This window comes from Setaria viridis, chromosome 5, assembly GCF_005286985.2.
Source record: "Setaria viridis chromosome 5, Setaria_viridis_v4.0, whole genome shotgun sequence".
Classification (NCBI taxonomy): domain Eukaryota; kingdom Viridiplantae; phylum Streptophyta; class Magnoliopsida; order Poales; family Poaceae; genus Setaria; species Setaria viridis.
The window spans coordinates 1,088,402-1,104,659 of NC_048267.2; the positions used below are offsets into that span (position 1 = coordinate 1,088,402).

At 45.2% G+C, this 16,258-nt stretch overlaps 2 protein-coding genes and 1 pseudogene across 3 annotated transcripts; 2 read left to right on the forward strand and 1 right to left on the reverse strand.

Annotated features, from left to right (window-relative positions):
* Positions 1-3,047: 3,047 nt before the first annotated feature.
* On the forward strand, positions 3,048-9,047 carry LOC117859119 (uncharacterized; annotated as a pseudogene).
* Positions 9,048-10,067: 1,020 nt separating this feature from the next.
* On the forward strand, positions 10,068-11,884 carry LOC117855920 (uncharacterized). Its single transcript, XM_034738319.2, has 6 exons — positions 10,068-10,428; positions 10,508-10,792; positions 10,905-11,021; positions 11,133-11,303; positions 11,427-11,550; positions 11,651-11,884. The coding sequence occupies exons 1-6, from the start codon at positions 10,156-10,158 to the stop codon at positions 11,764-11,766; spliced, it is 1,086 nt and encodes a 361-aa protein (XP_034594210.1). The 5' UTR covers positions 10,068-10,155; the 3' UTR covers positions 11,767-11,884.
* Positions 11,885-12,002: 118 nt separating this feature from the next.
* Positions 12,003-16,208, reverse strand: LOC117855919 (GDT1-like protein 1, chloroplastic). 2 transcript variants are annotated; one of them, XR_004640585.2, is made up of 12 exons: positions 16,006-16,208; positions 15,653-15,928; positions 15,455-15,508; positions 14,741-14,802; positions 14,525-14,593; positions 14,401-14,452; positions 14,183-14,257; positions 13,575-13,704; positions 13,419-13,489; positions 12,900-12,947; positions 12,453-12,597; positions 12,003-12,354 (listed from the first exon to the last, which is right to left on the reverse strand). XR_004640585.2 is itself a non-coding variant. In XM_034738318.2 (12 exons), the coding sequence occupies exons 1-11, from the start codon at positions 16,144-16,146 to the stop codon at positions 12,526-12,528; spliced, it is 1,050 nt and encodes a 349-aa protein (XP_034594209.1). In that variant the 5' UTR covers positions 16,147-16,207; the 3' UTR covers positions 12,003-12,354; positions 12,483-12,525. The 2 variants fall into 2 exon arrangements, 1 of the variants encoding a protein (XP_034594209.1); XM_034738318.2 differs by having other exon boundaries at positions 12,483-12,597; positions 16,006-16,207.
* Positions 16,209-16,258: the final 50 nt, after the last annotated feature.

The window sequence follows — 16,258 nt, forward strand, 5'->3', positions numbered from 1 at the left end:
AAGGTCCCGGTTGGTGAGCCCCCCACCAGTGGTCGAGCTTTAGTCCCGGTTGGTGAACCTTTAGTCCCGGGCCAAATATTAATCGAGATAAAAGGGGTGGATGGAAGGTGAGTTTTCTACCGGTGTACATTAAACTTCAATAGTATAGCTAAAAATCCTACTTATTATAGAGTTTTACTCTTCAATCTTTTGGAATGTTGCTTATTATTGAATGTTTTGAGCCAACAATGCGATTAATGTTGCTTATTATTGAATGTTTAGGCTTAGAGGTTGGTGCTGGCCTGCGGTGTTAGCGGGCGCAGTGGCGGAGGCCGGTTAGTGGGCGGAGGAGTCAGCAGTGACAGTGGTTACTGGTTAGCATGGAGGAGATGGTGGAGGGTTATGAACGTGGTGGTAATAGTAGTTGACTGTAGGGGCGTTATATAGGCACGCTAGAATTGAAAAAAAATCATTCAAATGTGAGTTAAGCAGGCTATTTCTGAGGAATACATGGCTGTTCCCCCCTCCCCCCACCCACCCCCACCCACACACACACACCAATTCATGTTCCAGACCTGTAATAAGGATGGCAGGGGGTTTCGATTTTGGTTCCTAGTTTTCGTCCACGGATTTGCGGGTTCGGATACCCAAAATACTGCGAGTTTGGGGCAGATTCTTAAATTCACCCGTGGAGCTCCATTGGGGCCCCGAAACAGCTCCACCCAACCTGCAGTCCACCACTCCGCCGGCCAAATCCGCTCCACCATCTTCAAATCGCCGCCTCCCACGGCTTCCTGACCCCCTCCTCTTCCCCCTCGACCACTCCTTGTCCACCGCTGTAGCTCCTAGCGCCGGGGATGTCAGATCCCGCGGCTGCCATTGCCACCAGCCCAAGCTCGGGCGTCGCAGCTGAACACCACCTCCCCGGCCTCCTCGTCCCCAACAAGCAGCCAAAACGGGGTCGTGGTGAAGCCCCAGTGCTCCTGCGCCCATCACCGACCGCTCTCCCTCGCCGTGCCGGCCTCCCAGCACCGCTCCCCATCCGCCAATCCGCCGTCGCTCGAAGACCCTGCTGTGCCGCTTCCTCCTCACCGCCGGCCCCTTTACTGGTGATCTCCCCTGCCTCGGCGAGCTGCCCCTTTGCCTCCCGTGCTGCCGCGCCTCGCTATTCCCCGTCGCCGGCCAAGGCCACAGCCGGCCATGCGCTGTTGGCTTGTGCCTGTGTGCGTGGGTGTGTTGAGGGTGTGTTTTGGTTAATCTGTTGGGTTTCAGGGATCCGCGGTTTTGGTTTCAGGGATGGATTTTCACCCGAATCGGTGTTCGGTGCAGATTCGGGTTTTAGGTTCGGGTTTCGATTTTGGGTGCCCAGACACTCCACCCGATCTGAATCCGTCCCGTTGCCATCCTTAACCTATAACTACACACATGACACATTACTCTATACTCTTTTAAAGGTGGGGGAGGGGGTTGAGGGTTTCGACCTTATTGTAGCGGCTAGACGGTTTCATTTCTCTTACAAACTCTTTTCATGGGAGCTATAGAGATCGTCTGGGCCAGTAAGTTGAGAGGGATTAGCAATGGCCACATAGGACGTTACTGTTTGATGAGGACATCCCTTCCAATGATACAACCACGACTACTATGCAGCAAGGACCAATGACAAGAGCCCGTGCACGAGAGCTAAATTATCAGGTTAACTCATTCCTCACTGTCCATAAACCCTCATCTCAGAATTGGATGCTACTAAGTCATTGTGATGATTTTATTATTATTAGGAATGATGGAGAGGAGCCTAACGGATCAACCAATCAGTTTGGGCATCAAGATCACACAATAAGAAAGCACAAGATCGGACATCAAGTTTAGACTTCAAGTTCATACAGCCAGGCAACATCAAATTGACGTGGCAATATTTCTCAACTCCGGATGTTGTTTGAGGCATATGAGTACTCATTGGAAAGCTCTTAAAGTTCACTTTCAGATGGATCCAACCTCAGGACGAAATTCCACCGGAGCTGAGCAGAATTGACAAAGAGACGTTCGGCCTTCCAGTCTTGGGCTGAAACCCTTATATCTCGTGCAGCCCACTAGGGGCCCTTTCCAGCTTAGGGTTTACACCCTCCCACGCCTCCTTGCTGTTGCCCATGTATAAATACATCTAGCAGCCACCAGGATGAACTTGGGTTTTGTTTTAGATGCAAGTTAGCTACTGCTACTTCCTAGTGAACGCGTGTGTCGACCAGACCACCCGATTTGCTTGATTCAAGACCCCAACTCGTGATTCAGGTTTCATTTGTTTCAAATCCGTGGGTTTATTTGCTTGTTCATCTTGTTCTTGCTTGTTCTCGATTGCTAGCAGGTTCAAGGGTGTTCTTGACCCGGCAAGAACAGCCAACGTCGGAATCGGTGTACCTGTTGCTAAGGCGCAGCATCCTGTGATTGTTGTAGTCGGATAGCCAACGTTGATTCCACCCCCAAATCGAAGTTACCCCCCCTCTCATCGAAAGATTGGGAACAGCCCCTGCCATATCATGTGGTAATCAGAGCAAGGTTAATCGGTGAGAGTAACTACCCATTCTTTACTTTACCTACAGTCCAAAAATACCCAAAAAGATAGATAGGCTAGATCTGAAATTCCAAAAACAAAACTAGTTGGAGCCCTTGCTGTTCTACCTAGTTCTTGGCTTGTTGAGTTTGTGGTTGCATCATGGTGTCAAGTGCTGGTTCTTAAGTTCTAATCCATTAGAGTTTTGAGTTCTTGTCACGTTTTTATCACCATTAGATTCGCTGCCACTTTCCCCCCACCTTTTCACGCTGCTGCATTTGCCCACTATTTTCGCAATCCCCACTTCCAGATCTGCACGAGAAGAAATCAGCTCTATTTCTTGCATCCAATCTCCGATTCAAGTGTTTAGATACATTCTGGAAATGTTACTTTGTGCTCTTTCAGGGAAAATTAACCTTGCCGCCAAATTCTTTCTGAGCGCCTTGCAAACGCTACGGAGATTTCCGCATATCTGCTGTGTAATCTGTGCATCTAAAAGCAAGGAGGGCTATGTGAAGTAATTGTTTTGTTTCATTGTGCCAAACATAACATTTGAGGCCCCTGAAAAGAAAAGAAAAAAAAAGAAAGAAAGAAAAAAAAAGAAAAAAAAAGAGGAAGAAACAAGAAGGAAAAGAAGAAAGGAAGAAAAAGAGTTCTTGTTGCTGCATTACTCTCTTTGTATGCCTTGTTTGCCGCTGTTGGGTGACTACGTTTGTGTCTAGGCTCACGTCTCTAATATGGTTTAGCCTAGGACCAGCACAGTACCATTGTGAACATTTATTCAACTTGCTTTGGCTAACGTGGTTCTAGCTGTTCCTTGATTTTTTTTTTCTTGCAGCCACCTATAGCTCCACAAATTATCTACTACGTCACAGGGCTGTGCTTGTGTAACATTTTGTGCTGTTCTTGCCGGCTGCCAACACCAACTTCCTAGCGTGGTAAGAACATGTAAGAACTTGATGGAACAAGATTGAGAGCATGGAGTTTGCTGTCACCTAGTTCCACTAGTTGGTAGGACATTTTTTTCCCTTGTCTAACCATGGCAGGAAATGAGGATGATGGACAAGTTCATTCACCTCGAACAAGGGGCATCATTCAACACTTTGAACGCCAAGTAAGGGTGCATGCTGAACACCTTGATGAGGATGTTCGAGTTACCAACGAACGCCTTGGCCAATTGGAGGCCACGCAGATCGACACCAACACCAAGCTGACCTCAATGGCGAACACGCTTGGGGCTCTTAACACCTCTCTTGTAGGTATTTTGGCACGTTTGGATAGGATGGACCAGGTGGGTCGTGATGGTTCGGGACGGCGCAACAACAACAACACTGAGGGTAGCATTGCTGGGCAAGATGAGGAAGAATATTCAGCTGACACGGAGCTTGATGGGGAGGTAAATGGCCAACATAACCAGCAGCAGCGCCGCCGTCGACATGGTGGACATGCTCGTCAACCACGACGTGAGGTACGCGACAATGATGATTCTTTAGGGAAGATTAAATTCAGCATGCCCTCTTTTGATGGAAAATATGACCCCAATGCATATCTCACTTGGGAGCTAGCTGTTGATCAAAAATTTGCATGTCATGATTTTCCTGAAAACAAACGTATTAGGGCTGCTACTAGTGAGTTTACTGATTTTGCTTCTATTTGGTGGAGCGAATATGTGCGCAGCCACCCAAACAACACTCCACAAACTTGGGATGCTATGAAAAGAGTTATGCGAGCTAGATTTGTTCCCTCTTATCATGCACGTGATCTTTTGCATAAGCTTCAGCTTTTGAGACAGGGAAACAAATCTGTAGAAGAGTACTATCAAGAGTTGCAAACAGGGATGCTTCGTTGTGGTTTGGTAGAAAATGAGGATGCAGCTATGGCTAGGTTTATGGGTGGGCTGAATCGGGAAATTCAGGATATTTTGGCTTACAAAGAATACAATTCGATCACTCGTTTGTTTCATCTTGCTTGTAAAGCTGAAAGGGAAGTACAGGGACGGAGAGCTAGCACGAGAACTAACATTTCTGCAGGTCGTGCTACCTCTTGGACACCATCCAACCCCACTGCCCAACTGTACCGAGTCGCTGCCCCATCTTCATCAAGCAGCAAACCACGACCTTTGACAACGAACTCCTCACCATGCCCTCCTGAACCCACAAAGGGGGCAGCTGCTGCACCAACCAAGAGTTCATCCTCAATTGCATCCTCAGGGAGAATGAGAGACATTCAATGCCTCCGCTGCAAAGGTTACGGTCATGTGCGCAAGGACTGCCCAAGTGCACGCGTGCTAGTTGTGCGTCCTAATGGTGAGTATTCCTCTGCTAGTGATTTAGATGAAGAAACATATGCTTTGCTTGCAGCTAACAATGTAGGGGAAGATGAGGAGCACAACAAAAATGAGGAGCACATTGGAACGGAACATGCTGAAAACTATGAGAGCCTTGTGGTGCAGCGAGTGTTGAGTGCACAAATGGAGAAGGCTGAACAAAATCAGCGCCACACTTTGTTTCAAACCAAGTGTGTGATCAAGGAGCGTTCTTGCCGAGTCATCATTGATGGAGGGAGCTGCAACAACTTGGCAAGTGCTGAAACGGTGGAGAAGCTTGCATTGTGCACCCAGCCACATCCACAACCTTACTACATTCAATGGCTAAACAGCAGCGGTAAGGTGAAGGTAACACGGTTGGTGAGAGTTAATTTTGCTATTGGTTCTTATCATGATTCTATTGACTGCGATGTCGTGCCCATGCAAGCATGCTCTATGTTGTTAGGACGACCATGGCAATTTGACATTGATTCTTTGCATCATGGTAAAACAAATCAATACTCTTTTATGCATAATGACAAGAAACTTGTTTTGCATCCAATGTCTCCTGAAGCTATTTTGAAAGATGAACTTGCTAGAGCTAGTAAAGTAATGAATCAGGAGCATGCTAAGAGTGAAAATCAGATTGTAGCACATGAACTTAAAAAGCACACAAAGAAGAACACTAAATCTGCCCACAATAATAAAAATGAGATCAAGCTGAAAGGGTCATGTTTCATTGCAACCAAATCTGATTTGGATGAGATTGATGCTAATACTGCTGTTTGCTATGCTTTGATTTGCAAACAAACCTTGTTTTCACTTCAGGAGATACCTTCTTCTTTGCCTCCTGCAGTTACTAACCTTTTGCAGGAGTATGCGGACATTTTTCCAAATGAGGTCCCACCAGGGCTGCCACCAACCCGTGGGATTGAGCACCAGATTGACCTTATTCCCGGAGCCTCATTGCCCAACCGTGCGCCATACAGGACCAACCACAAGGAAACTAAAGAGATTCAGCGCCAAGTGCAAGAATTGCTCGATAAAGGTTATGTGCGTGAGTCTCTTAGCCCTTGCGCTGTTCCTGTTCTTTTGGTTCCTAAGAAAGATGGATCATGGCGCATGTGTGTAGATTGCCGAGCGATTAATAACATTACAATCAGATATCGTCATCCTATTCCTAGGCTAGATGATATGCTTGATGAATTAAGTGGCTCCATTTTGTTCTCAAAAATTGATTTGCGTAGTGGTTACCACCAGATTCGCATGAAGCTAGGAGATGAATGGAAAACAGCATTTAAAACTAAATTCGGTCTATACGAGTGGTTAGTTATGCCTTTTGGTCTCACTAATGCACCCAGCACTTTCATGAGACTAATGAATGAAGTTTTACGCGCTTTCATTGGCAGATTTGTTGTGGTATATTTTGATGACATCTTGATATACAGCAGATCACTTGAGGAACATCTTGATCATTTGCGTGATGTTTTTAATGCTCTACGTGATGCATGTTTGTTTGGTAACCTTGAGAAGTGCACCTTTTGCACGGATCGAGTCTCTTTTCTTGGCTATGTTGTGACCCCACAGGGAATTGAAGTTGATCAAGCCAAGGTTGAAGCAATACATAGCTGGCCGGTTCCCACAACGGTCACACAAGTGAGAAGCTTTCTCGGGCTTGCTGGATTTTATCGCCGTTTTGTGAGGGATTTCAGCACCATTGCAGCCCCATTGCATGAACTCACCAAGAAGGGCGTTACATTCACTTGGGCTGCAGCACACAAGAGTGCTTTTGACACATTGAAAGATAAGTTAACCCATGCCCCTTTGCTCCAACTCCCTGATTTCACTAAAACTTTTGAACTTGAATGTGATGCTAGTGGAATTGGTTTGGGAGGTGTTTTGTTACAAGAAGGAAAACCTGTAGCATATTTCAGCGAGAAGTTGAGTGGGCCTAGTTTGAACTATTCTACTTATGATAAAGAATTGCTTGCTCTAGTTCGGACTTTAGAAACATGGTAGCATTATTTATGGCCCAAAGAGTTTGTTATACATTCTGATCATGAATCATTGAAGCATATTCGAAGTCAAGCAAAACTGAACCGTAGGCATGCTCGCTAGGTTGAATTCATTGAGTCCTTTCCTTATGTCATCAAACACAAGAAAGGGAAGGAAAATGTAATTGCTGATGCTTTGTCTAGACGTTATACCATGCTTTCACAACTTGATTTCAAAATTTTTGGCCTGGAAACAATAAAAGAGCGATATGCCCATGATGGTGATTTTAAAGATGTGTTGTTGAATTGCAAGGAGGGAAAGACATGGAACAAATTCGTCCTCAATGACGGATTTGTATTTCAAGCTAACAAGCTATGCATTCCAGCTAGCTCCGTGCGTATGTTATTATTGCAGGAGGCGCATGGAGGAGGGCTGATGGGACACTTTGGTGCAAAGAAGACGGAAAGCATCCTTGCTGATCATTTCTTTTGGCCCAAGATGAGGAGGGATGTGGAGAGATTCATTGCTCGCTGCGCAACATGCCAAAAAGCTAAGTCACGCCTTAATCCTCACGGATTGTACATGCCTCTAACTGTTCCTAATGCACCATGGGAGGATATTTCTATGGATTTCGTTTTAGGACTGCCTAGAACAAAGAAGGGGAGGGATAGTGTCTTTGTGGTTGTGGATAGATTTTCTAAGATGGCACATTTTATACCATGTCATAAGACCGATGATGCTACTCATGTTGCTGAATTGTTCTTTCGTGAGATTGTTCGTTTGCATGGTGTACCAAACACAATTGTTTCAGATCGTGATGCAAAATTTCTTAGTCATTTTTGGAGAACTTTGTGGGCTAAATTGGGTACTAAGTTGCTTTTTTCCACTACTTGTCATCCCCAAACTGATGGACAAACCGAGGTTGTGAATAGAACTTTATCTACCATGCTTAGGGCAGTTTTGAAAAAGAACATAAAATTGTGGGAAGAATGTTTGCCTCATGTTGAGTTTGCTTACAATCGTTCACAACACTCTACTACTAAAAAGAGCCCTTTTGAGATTGTTTATGGTTTTGTGCCTCGTGCCCCTATTGATTTGCTGCCTTTACCAACTTCTGAGAGATTGAATTTTGATGCTAAACAACGTGCTGAGTTGATGTTAAAAATACATGAGACCACAAAAGAGAACATAGAGAACATGAATGCTAAATATAAACTTGCTGGTAGCTTAGGAAAGAAGCATGTTACTTTCGAACCGGGTGATTTGGTTTGGCTGCACTTGAGAAAGGATCGGTTTCCTGATTTGAGAAAGTCAAAGTTGCTTCCGAGAGCTGCTGGTCCTTTTAAAGTTGTAGCTAAGATCAATGATAATGCCTACAAACTTGAGTTGCCTGCAGATTTTGGGGTCAGCCCCACATTTAACATTGCAGATTTAAAACCATATTTGGGTGAGGAAGATGAACTTGAGTCGAGGACGACTCACATGCAAGAAGGGGAGGATGATGAGGACATCCCTTCCAATGATACAACCACGACTACTATGCAGCAAGGACCAATGACAAGAGCCCGTGCACGAGAGCTAAATTATCAGGTTAACTCATTCCTCACTGTCCATAAACCCTCATCTCAGAATTGGATGCTACTAAGTCATTGTGATGATTTTATTATTATTAGGAATGATGGAGAGGAGCCTAATGGATCAACCAATCAGTTTGGGCATCAAGATCACACAATAAGAAAGCACAAGATCGGACATCAAGTTTAGACTTCAAGTTCATACAGCCAGGCAACATCAAATTGACGTGGCAATATTTCTCAACTCCGGATGTTGTTTGAGGCATATGAGTACTCATTGGAAAGCTCTTAAAGTTCACTTTCAGATGGATCCAACCTCAGGACGAAATTCCACCGGAGCTGAGCAGAATTGACAAAGAGACGTTCGGCCTTCCAGTCTTGGGCTGAAACCCTTATATCTCGTGCAGCCCACTAGGGGCCCTTTCCAGCTTAGGGTTTACACCCTCCCACGCCTCCTTGCTGTTGCCCATGTATAAATACATCTAGCAGCCACCAGGATGAACTTGGGTTTTGTTTTAGATGCAAGTTAGCTACTGCTACTTCCTAGTGAACGCGTGTGTCGACCAGACCACCCGATTTGCTTGATTCAAGACCCCAACTCGTGATTCAGGTTTCATTTGTTTCAAATCCGTGGGTTTATTTGCTTGTTCATCTTGTTCTTGCTTGTTCTCGATTGCTAGCAGGTTCAAGGGTGTTCTTGACCCGGCAAGAACAGCCAACGTCGGAATCGGTGTACCTGTTGCTAAGGCGCAGCATCCTGTGATTGTTGTAGTCGGACAGCCAACGTTGATTCCACCCCCAAATCGAAGTTACCCCTCCTCTCATCGAAAGATTGGGAACAGCCCCTGCCATATCACTGTTGACCTTTTGCGAGGTTGGGGATGTGGGTTCAGTTTCTCGACATTGTTGCAAAACTTAGATGTTTTCAATTTCTCTTACCGTCTTTTCTCATGAGACCTATACAAACTAGGCCGGATAAGGTAAGAGAGATGGGAAGTTGCTAACACGTGGGCACGTCAAAGCTTCTTGAGAGCCAAAGGGGGCCATGCCCCCCCCCAAATGTATTTTTCTACTAAATGAATAGTGAATTTGCTATTATACACTACTCCGTACTATATATATATAATACTCAAATACATAGATTATCTCCCCCTTTCTGTATGTAGTGCATTTATTGTAGATGTTTCTTTAGATGTAAGGAGGTAAAAGCTAGAGGCTACGAGTGTCTGTTACCGTCTCTTTGGATGAGACCTACTTCTTTTGTCAAAAAGAATGACGTCGTGGCATTTAAAATTTGCTCAAAAAGATTGCATTTCTAGGATTGACCACCAAATACATTTTCTGAGACTCCATTTAGTTATCCCCATGCCTAATGATTAGGGGCCCATACATCTTTTCCATTCATCCTAATTTGTCTAAAAATCTTTCTATTCACACCTAATGTGTTTGAAAAATCTCAGATGTTATTTTTTTAGCACGGAGGGAATAGTAATCAGTTGAGTTGATAAGTTGGGACATTGTCGCCTGGGCCGGTTACACAAAATTACACAACCAAAGTATTTTGTTGATATTGGGCGGGATAGCCCGGCCCGTTTTCACACTCAGCCCAGCCAATTTCACCTACAACAACATTGACGTGGTCGCGCCTATTCACTCACTGGCCGCTTGGAGCTGGAGGAGATAAGGCACCGCTCTGCAACAGGATAGGATTGCTCGTTGCACTCGAGCGTGTCGCATCACTAGGCGCGCAAAGCAACATGGGCGCCGGCGGCGAGCTGGACGTCTTCAACGCCGGCCTCTGCGCCGACGGGTACGCGCTCGGCCTCGCCGTGGGTCGGCGGTTCGCGGACGCCATCGGGAGCAGGATGCGGCAGGACCTGGTGCTCCGGGAGCAGCTGCTGCCGTTCGCGTCGACGGTGGAGGCGCGGCGACTCCTCGCCGCCCTCCAGGCCGCCAACAGCGAGAGGTACCCGCGCTACTGGGACGAGCTGGTGGGCACGGCCGACGGCAGCGGGGTCCCGCTCCTCCATGTACGTAAAATGACGCCCTTGCCCTTGCTGTCTTCATTATTGCTGCCTCCGGCGTTGACTGTTTCTTCCTTCCGAGCAGGTCATCCTGGTCAACTTCAGGAAGGAGATCCTGCCGTTCGTCCCGAAGGCCGGCGGTGATCACGACCGGGAGAAGGAAGAGGAGGAGCCCGACGGCGACTGCTCCGACGTCCTCCTCGTCAGTGACTCCACGGCGATCGCCGCGCACAACGAGGACGGCAACGTCGCGCTGCTCGGCCACACGTACCTCGTGCGGGCCACGCTGCCGGACGGCCTGTCCTTCACCGCATACACCTACGCCGGCGAGCTCCCAAGCTGTGCCTTCGGCTTCAACAGCAACGGCGTGGTAAGCGACCATCACAGTCGCATGCCATAGCTATTGCATTCTGAATTTTCATTTCCACTGTCAGAACTCAGAAGCCAAACCAAAATAAGGGCTTTGGATACCTATTTCTTAGGCCTTCACGCTCGATTCGGTTCCTCCAGTGAACGACGAAATCGTCGCCGGCGCCATTGCCCGGAACTTCGTGTCACGGGACCTGCTAGAGGCGAAGAACCTCGACGATGCGATGCACGTACGCAACTGCCTGCAACTGCAACTGAACTAACGCCGCCACGTCACTGCATGCTCTTTGTCAGTAAAGCCATTGATGCCATTCTACACACATATGTTATCCTTGGAACAGAGGATCTGCTCACCGAGCGTCTCAGTCGGCCATAGCTACAACCTGATGAACGTCAGAGGCCGGAGGATCGTCAACGTCGAGACCGCCTCCAGGAACAGGTCCGCCGTCCTCGAGGCCGGCGCCGCGCCCTTCTTCCACGCGAACATGTACCGGCATCTCCAAGTGAAGCAGGTTGGAGATGCTCCCCGTTTTTCTCTGATCGAGATGATTGCTTAACTGCTGTAACCATCAGATAGATTTCGATCGGCCGATGACAGACGAACTGACGAGTGAACTGCTATTGTCGTCGAGAAGGTGCAGGACGAGAACTCCATAAGCAGGGAGAAGAGGGCAGCGCAGTGTTCAGTGGACTCCAAGGAAACGGCGCTTTCACTGCTGGGAGATACAGCTGATGACAAGTACCCAATCTACATGACAGGTGACCATCTTTCATGTGTTCTGCTGACTTTTGAGCAGTGACTACTGTAAATCTGCAACAAGAGCTGAACTTGCTTTCTACCGGTAATTACCTTTTTCAGGCCCGACATTGCACACTCTATGCACCGTCTTGGTCGACCTCGATGAGGAGAAGATGACCATATACAGAGGAAATCCGAAGAACGGAGATGTGGCTCTTGTTCTTCCTATGTCGTGAAACTAAGGAAATTAGCCCAATTCTTGTGTTTGAAGTTGAGCAGCATTCCCAATTCATATTTGTATCTGTACCTGAAAGATACAGATTTTGGACACTGCAGTGTCATTCATTGAGCATAGCTTCTTTCCCTGAACACATAATACATGCATACTCCGAAGACCGAAGTACATCAGCCAGTAGTTTCAGCCACCGGCAATAAATTATTTATCATCTTGCTCTTTGTACTGAGGAAAACAGAAAAAAAAAGAGAAGAAACACTGTACTCGACAGAAAGCCTGGAAAAGTTCAGTCAGGTGCATCAGAGTTTCTGGGATTCAACCTCAGTGTGGTCTAATATGACTCTTGCCTTTACAATGCTTCTACTGATATACGTGTAAATAATCTAAGGAAAGGAAATGAAATAGCTTCATGGAATCCACAAATCTTCTCCCAATCTCATCTTCCGCTCCAAAATGTACGACCTGTAGTGCTTCGACTACAAATCATGCTGGTGAAACATTGTCTTGGATAAGGAAGAATAAATTCTCATCACCAACAGCAAACGTTTCTATGCAAGCTGGGGATGTTCCACTTGAAGGATGTAAGTTCCTGTGGAGGATCATGTTAAGTAACAAAGCAATTATTATCATTATTATCAACTAAGCTGATTTTGCTATGCTTTGAGAAAACAAGAACGTAGCAGCAACCTGCCACTACATGTTGCAGACATTGCACACCTTTTGGTACTTGTTGATCAATTATGGATGTTGGAACTCCTAGTCAAGTCACAATCTCAACTATAGTAATGGCAGCAAAAGCTAAAAATAGGCTCCCTCCAATGTATGCTATAATCTGCACAGGACAATGCTTCATTTCAGTGAGACATAGACAAACTTTTCGGAAAATGAATGGCGCAAAGAATTTATCAAAGTCTTTATCAGTAAGCCAACAGCTATTTTCTATACTAAAAAATATAGTTCATGGAAAAATATTCCCTATCAGTTACAAATTTAACTGCTAAAAAAACTTGTGATGGATGAAACTGATAAACAAATCGAAAACCAACTTATAAATTCGCCACATTTTAAATTTTCAAGGGGCAAACCCTGTTAGAAAATTTTAGTTGCTTTGGTACTGTTAGTTTACCAATTTACCTTTTCAGACAAGAATGTTCCCAGCAAAGAACCACCAAGAACTGCAATCTGTAGGAAGAAATTTGATAATATCAGTTTTTCATGGAAAACCACAGCCAGAAATACAAAAATCAGAGCACACTAACTGATTGGTACACGATCATGCATTTGCTGCTTATACTATTCTCCTATTCTATACAGAAGTTCTTTTTGTGAATCATGGAGGAATTTAAATTCCAATCCCTGTTATGCTCCAATGGAGTCAAGTCAATGCAGACTTCCAAATATAGATCAATAAGAGAAGGCACTTGCAAGAAAACAATACTGAGGAAAAAAAACAGACCAATAAACCAACCATTCACTGAAGCACTAAACAATTGTCTGAATTCCATTGCTATATTGTTATGCTCATTGCTCAACTACGTTAGTCATGAACAAGCAAATGAGTATTCCTTCAAACTAATGCTATTTGCAGTGTAAAAATTAGATGCCAATTATCTTGTCACAAGCATAAACTATTACTGCCACTGCTTATCTTACCAATGTTGCAACAGCATGACCAGCAAGTGATCCTGCAATGACACCCAGAGGGGATGAAGCTGCAGCAAGTGCTGCAAAAGGTATAGGAAAGTAGTGTCAGTGCTAATTATGCTTATAGAAATCTGACCATTTACAAAACAGGGTAAGGAGATATACCAATTGTAGAGAAAAATGATTTATCACCCCATTCTGCAACAAAAACCAATACAAATGTGCTAGCTATAGTACCAGCAGCAGACATGACCCCCGCACCGTTTCCAGAAAATTTCGATACTGCTAACTCAGCCTACAATTGTTCAACACAATGTTATAGAGGAGAGAGAATTATATTAAAGCACGACAAATTTATTAAAAGTAACTTTGCATGTTACGATCTGGTATAAGGTACATATTTTCTATTATATTTTTCACGTAGTCCAACTAGCATTGCATATAGTTTTCGCATAGTTTTCTTTAAGACTAAGATATGTTGCACATGTCGAGTATTGAATGGATTGGACTATTTTGTATGCTTTCAAGTATAAAACACTTGAAACAGAAGATGAAAATGGGGATTATGGTTAAGAAAACATTAGCATAAAAAATTGGATAAAAAGAATATATTTGGAGACCATCATATTCAGTCAGCAAAGACTTAGAGATGATATATAGGCGCGAAAGAGATTTTCCTTAGTTCCAGGCTACGAATTTAATACTTGAAATTCAATAAATTTTCTAATTTAAAAACTATAAATGATATTCTTGGCACAGCTCTAAAGTTCTACCTCCTCCTGTTCCTCGTTGATCTTTTCATCATCACCTGAAGCTGCATCAAGTAATGTAGTAACCCCATAATAAACCTAGAATGCATTTAAATTCATCAGTAATAATAAAGCATGTTTTAACCTCACGCAAGAATGCAAGAGTAATAAACACATTCATTTAACAAATCCGAGTGCATATCTCAGTGTGTTTGTGTGTAACAAATACGCAAGATCCTTACCAAGAGACAAGCAGCAGCGATGTCATCAACTGGGAAATCAGTACCACCAAAGCTGCATGTAACAAGATATTCAGTAAATAATAGCACCCAATAGAAACTCTTCTTGTACAATGAGGATAATTACCCAAATGGAATGATTCCATCAACATAGTGGAATGCTCGACCAAGAACTACAGAAATAACTGTCATTACCCTGTCAATCACCCAGAAAACAAAAACTCATTTATGTAATGCCAGATAGTCCTGGAACTTAAATATGTAACTAGAAGCACAAAAAGCATGCGACTAAATTGACGAAGAAACATAGCATATAAGGAGCATAAAAATACATAGTACTTACGCAAGAGCTCCAAATGTGCCAAGAAAAATGACTGCTCCAGAACTTCTAGCTGCTAAAAGTGCCTATTCAAACACATGCAACTGCAGCATTTATCAATGACTCATTTTAGTATATGTCACTGGCAAAATTATTTCTACGGTATAGATGTGAAGCAAAGGGACTAGAGAGAAGGAAACATATTTAGAAAACAGAATCATTTCTTTCATGAAATTCATAGCATTTGCTAACACATAGGGTCCCTTAAACTACCCATGTCTGTGCAGCTTCCTCTGTTAGGAGGCCTAAAATTTGCTAATGACTTTATGCTGCTTTTCAAACATCTGGCATTCTGGCACGCTGACAGCATATGTACACTGACTCCAAGGACATTATACAGTGGCTGAAGATTGTGCATCAGTTGTTTTATACAATAATCTGGATACAATCAGATATTCAACACTGCAACATGAATCAACAGAAAACAACATTAAGGGAAACCATCTGCATTCTGCAGAAACTTGTGTAATCAGATGAACTCTGAATGCTCAAGGCGGACACTGGAAGTCTGTACCAGGACACCACGTTAAATTTATGTTTCATTCGTTTCATAAAAGCACTCTCTTCTATCAATATTCAATAGTGCAGTTTAGACAGTGAACGTTCGTAAGCAGATCTGACTGCATCAGAATAATCTTACTTTGTTTGTGGAGTGAGTTGTGACTAGCGAGTACTTACCGCAATGAAGAACGTTCTGTCCCCTAGCTCAGAAAAGAAGATCAACAGGAAAGCCTGAAATGCAGATTAAATGTGGATACAAAGATTAGGGAACAAGAAATTATTATAAACGAAAATAAGAAATCGCAATCAACCTGCCGGTAACTGAAAAAGAAAAGAGCTCGGAAATCATCAAAGAGCAGAGGCAGTTCTCTTAACTGAAGCAAAACCTGTACTGAGGTCCCCGAGATCCCCCAGTACGTCCGCCGGCTGCAGACCCCCGAACTGCGTGGCGGCCATCGCCTGTTGCGTCCCCTGGAGCATGAGCACCCCCGCCACCGTCGCGAACGCGAGCCCGCACGATGCATCGAATCTCGCGGCTCGGAACCCTCCCCGACCCGCTGGCTCAGCCGCCTTCCGAATCGACAGCCCAGCGCCTCCTCCAACCGGCGGCGGCAGCTTCCCCGAGTCGCATTTCGGGAGGCACCTCAACACCTGCAGGTAAAATTCGCACCAGGTGTTGGTCAACAGTCCAAATTCCAAAAGCAAGGAGGGCGGGTGGGGAGCTGTACCGAGCGGCCGGCAAGCGGTAGCCTGGAGCGGCACGGCAGCGGGCGGAGAGACGGGCGAGGCGTTCGGATGGGAGTGGAGGAGGAGGAGGCGAACACTGTGGAGCAGGAGCAGGAGGCGGGGGAGGCGGCGACGGAGGCCATGGCGCGCCGCCGCGGTGGTGGTTGCGGGCGGGGCGGGAGTGATCGGGTGGCGGTTGGCTTCCTCTCGGCCGTTGCTAGTGGATAGACTTCGAACGTACGGGTGGGCTTCCGC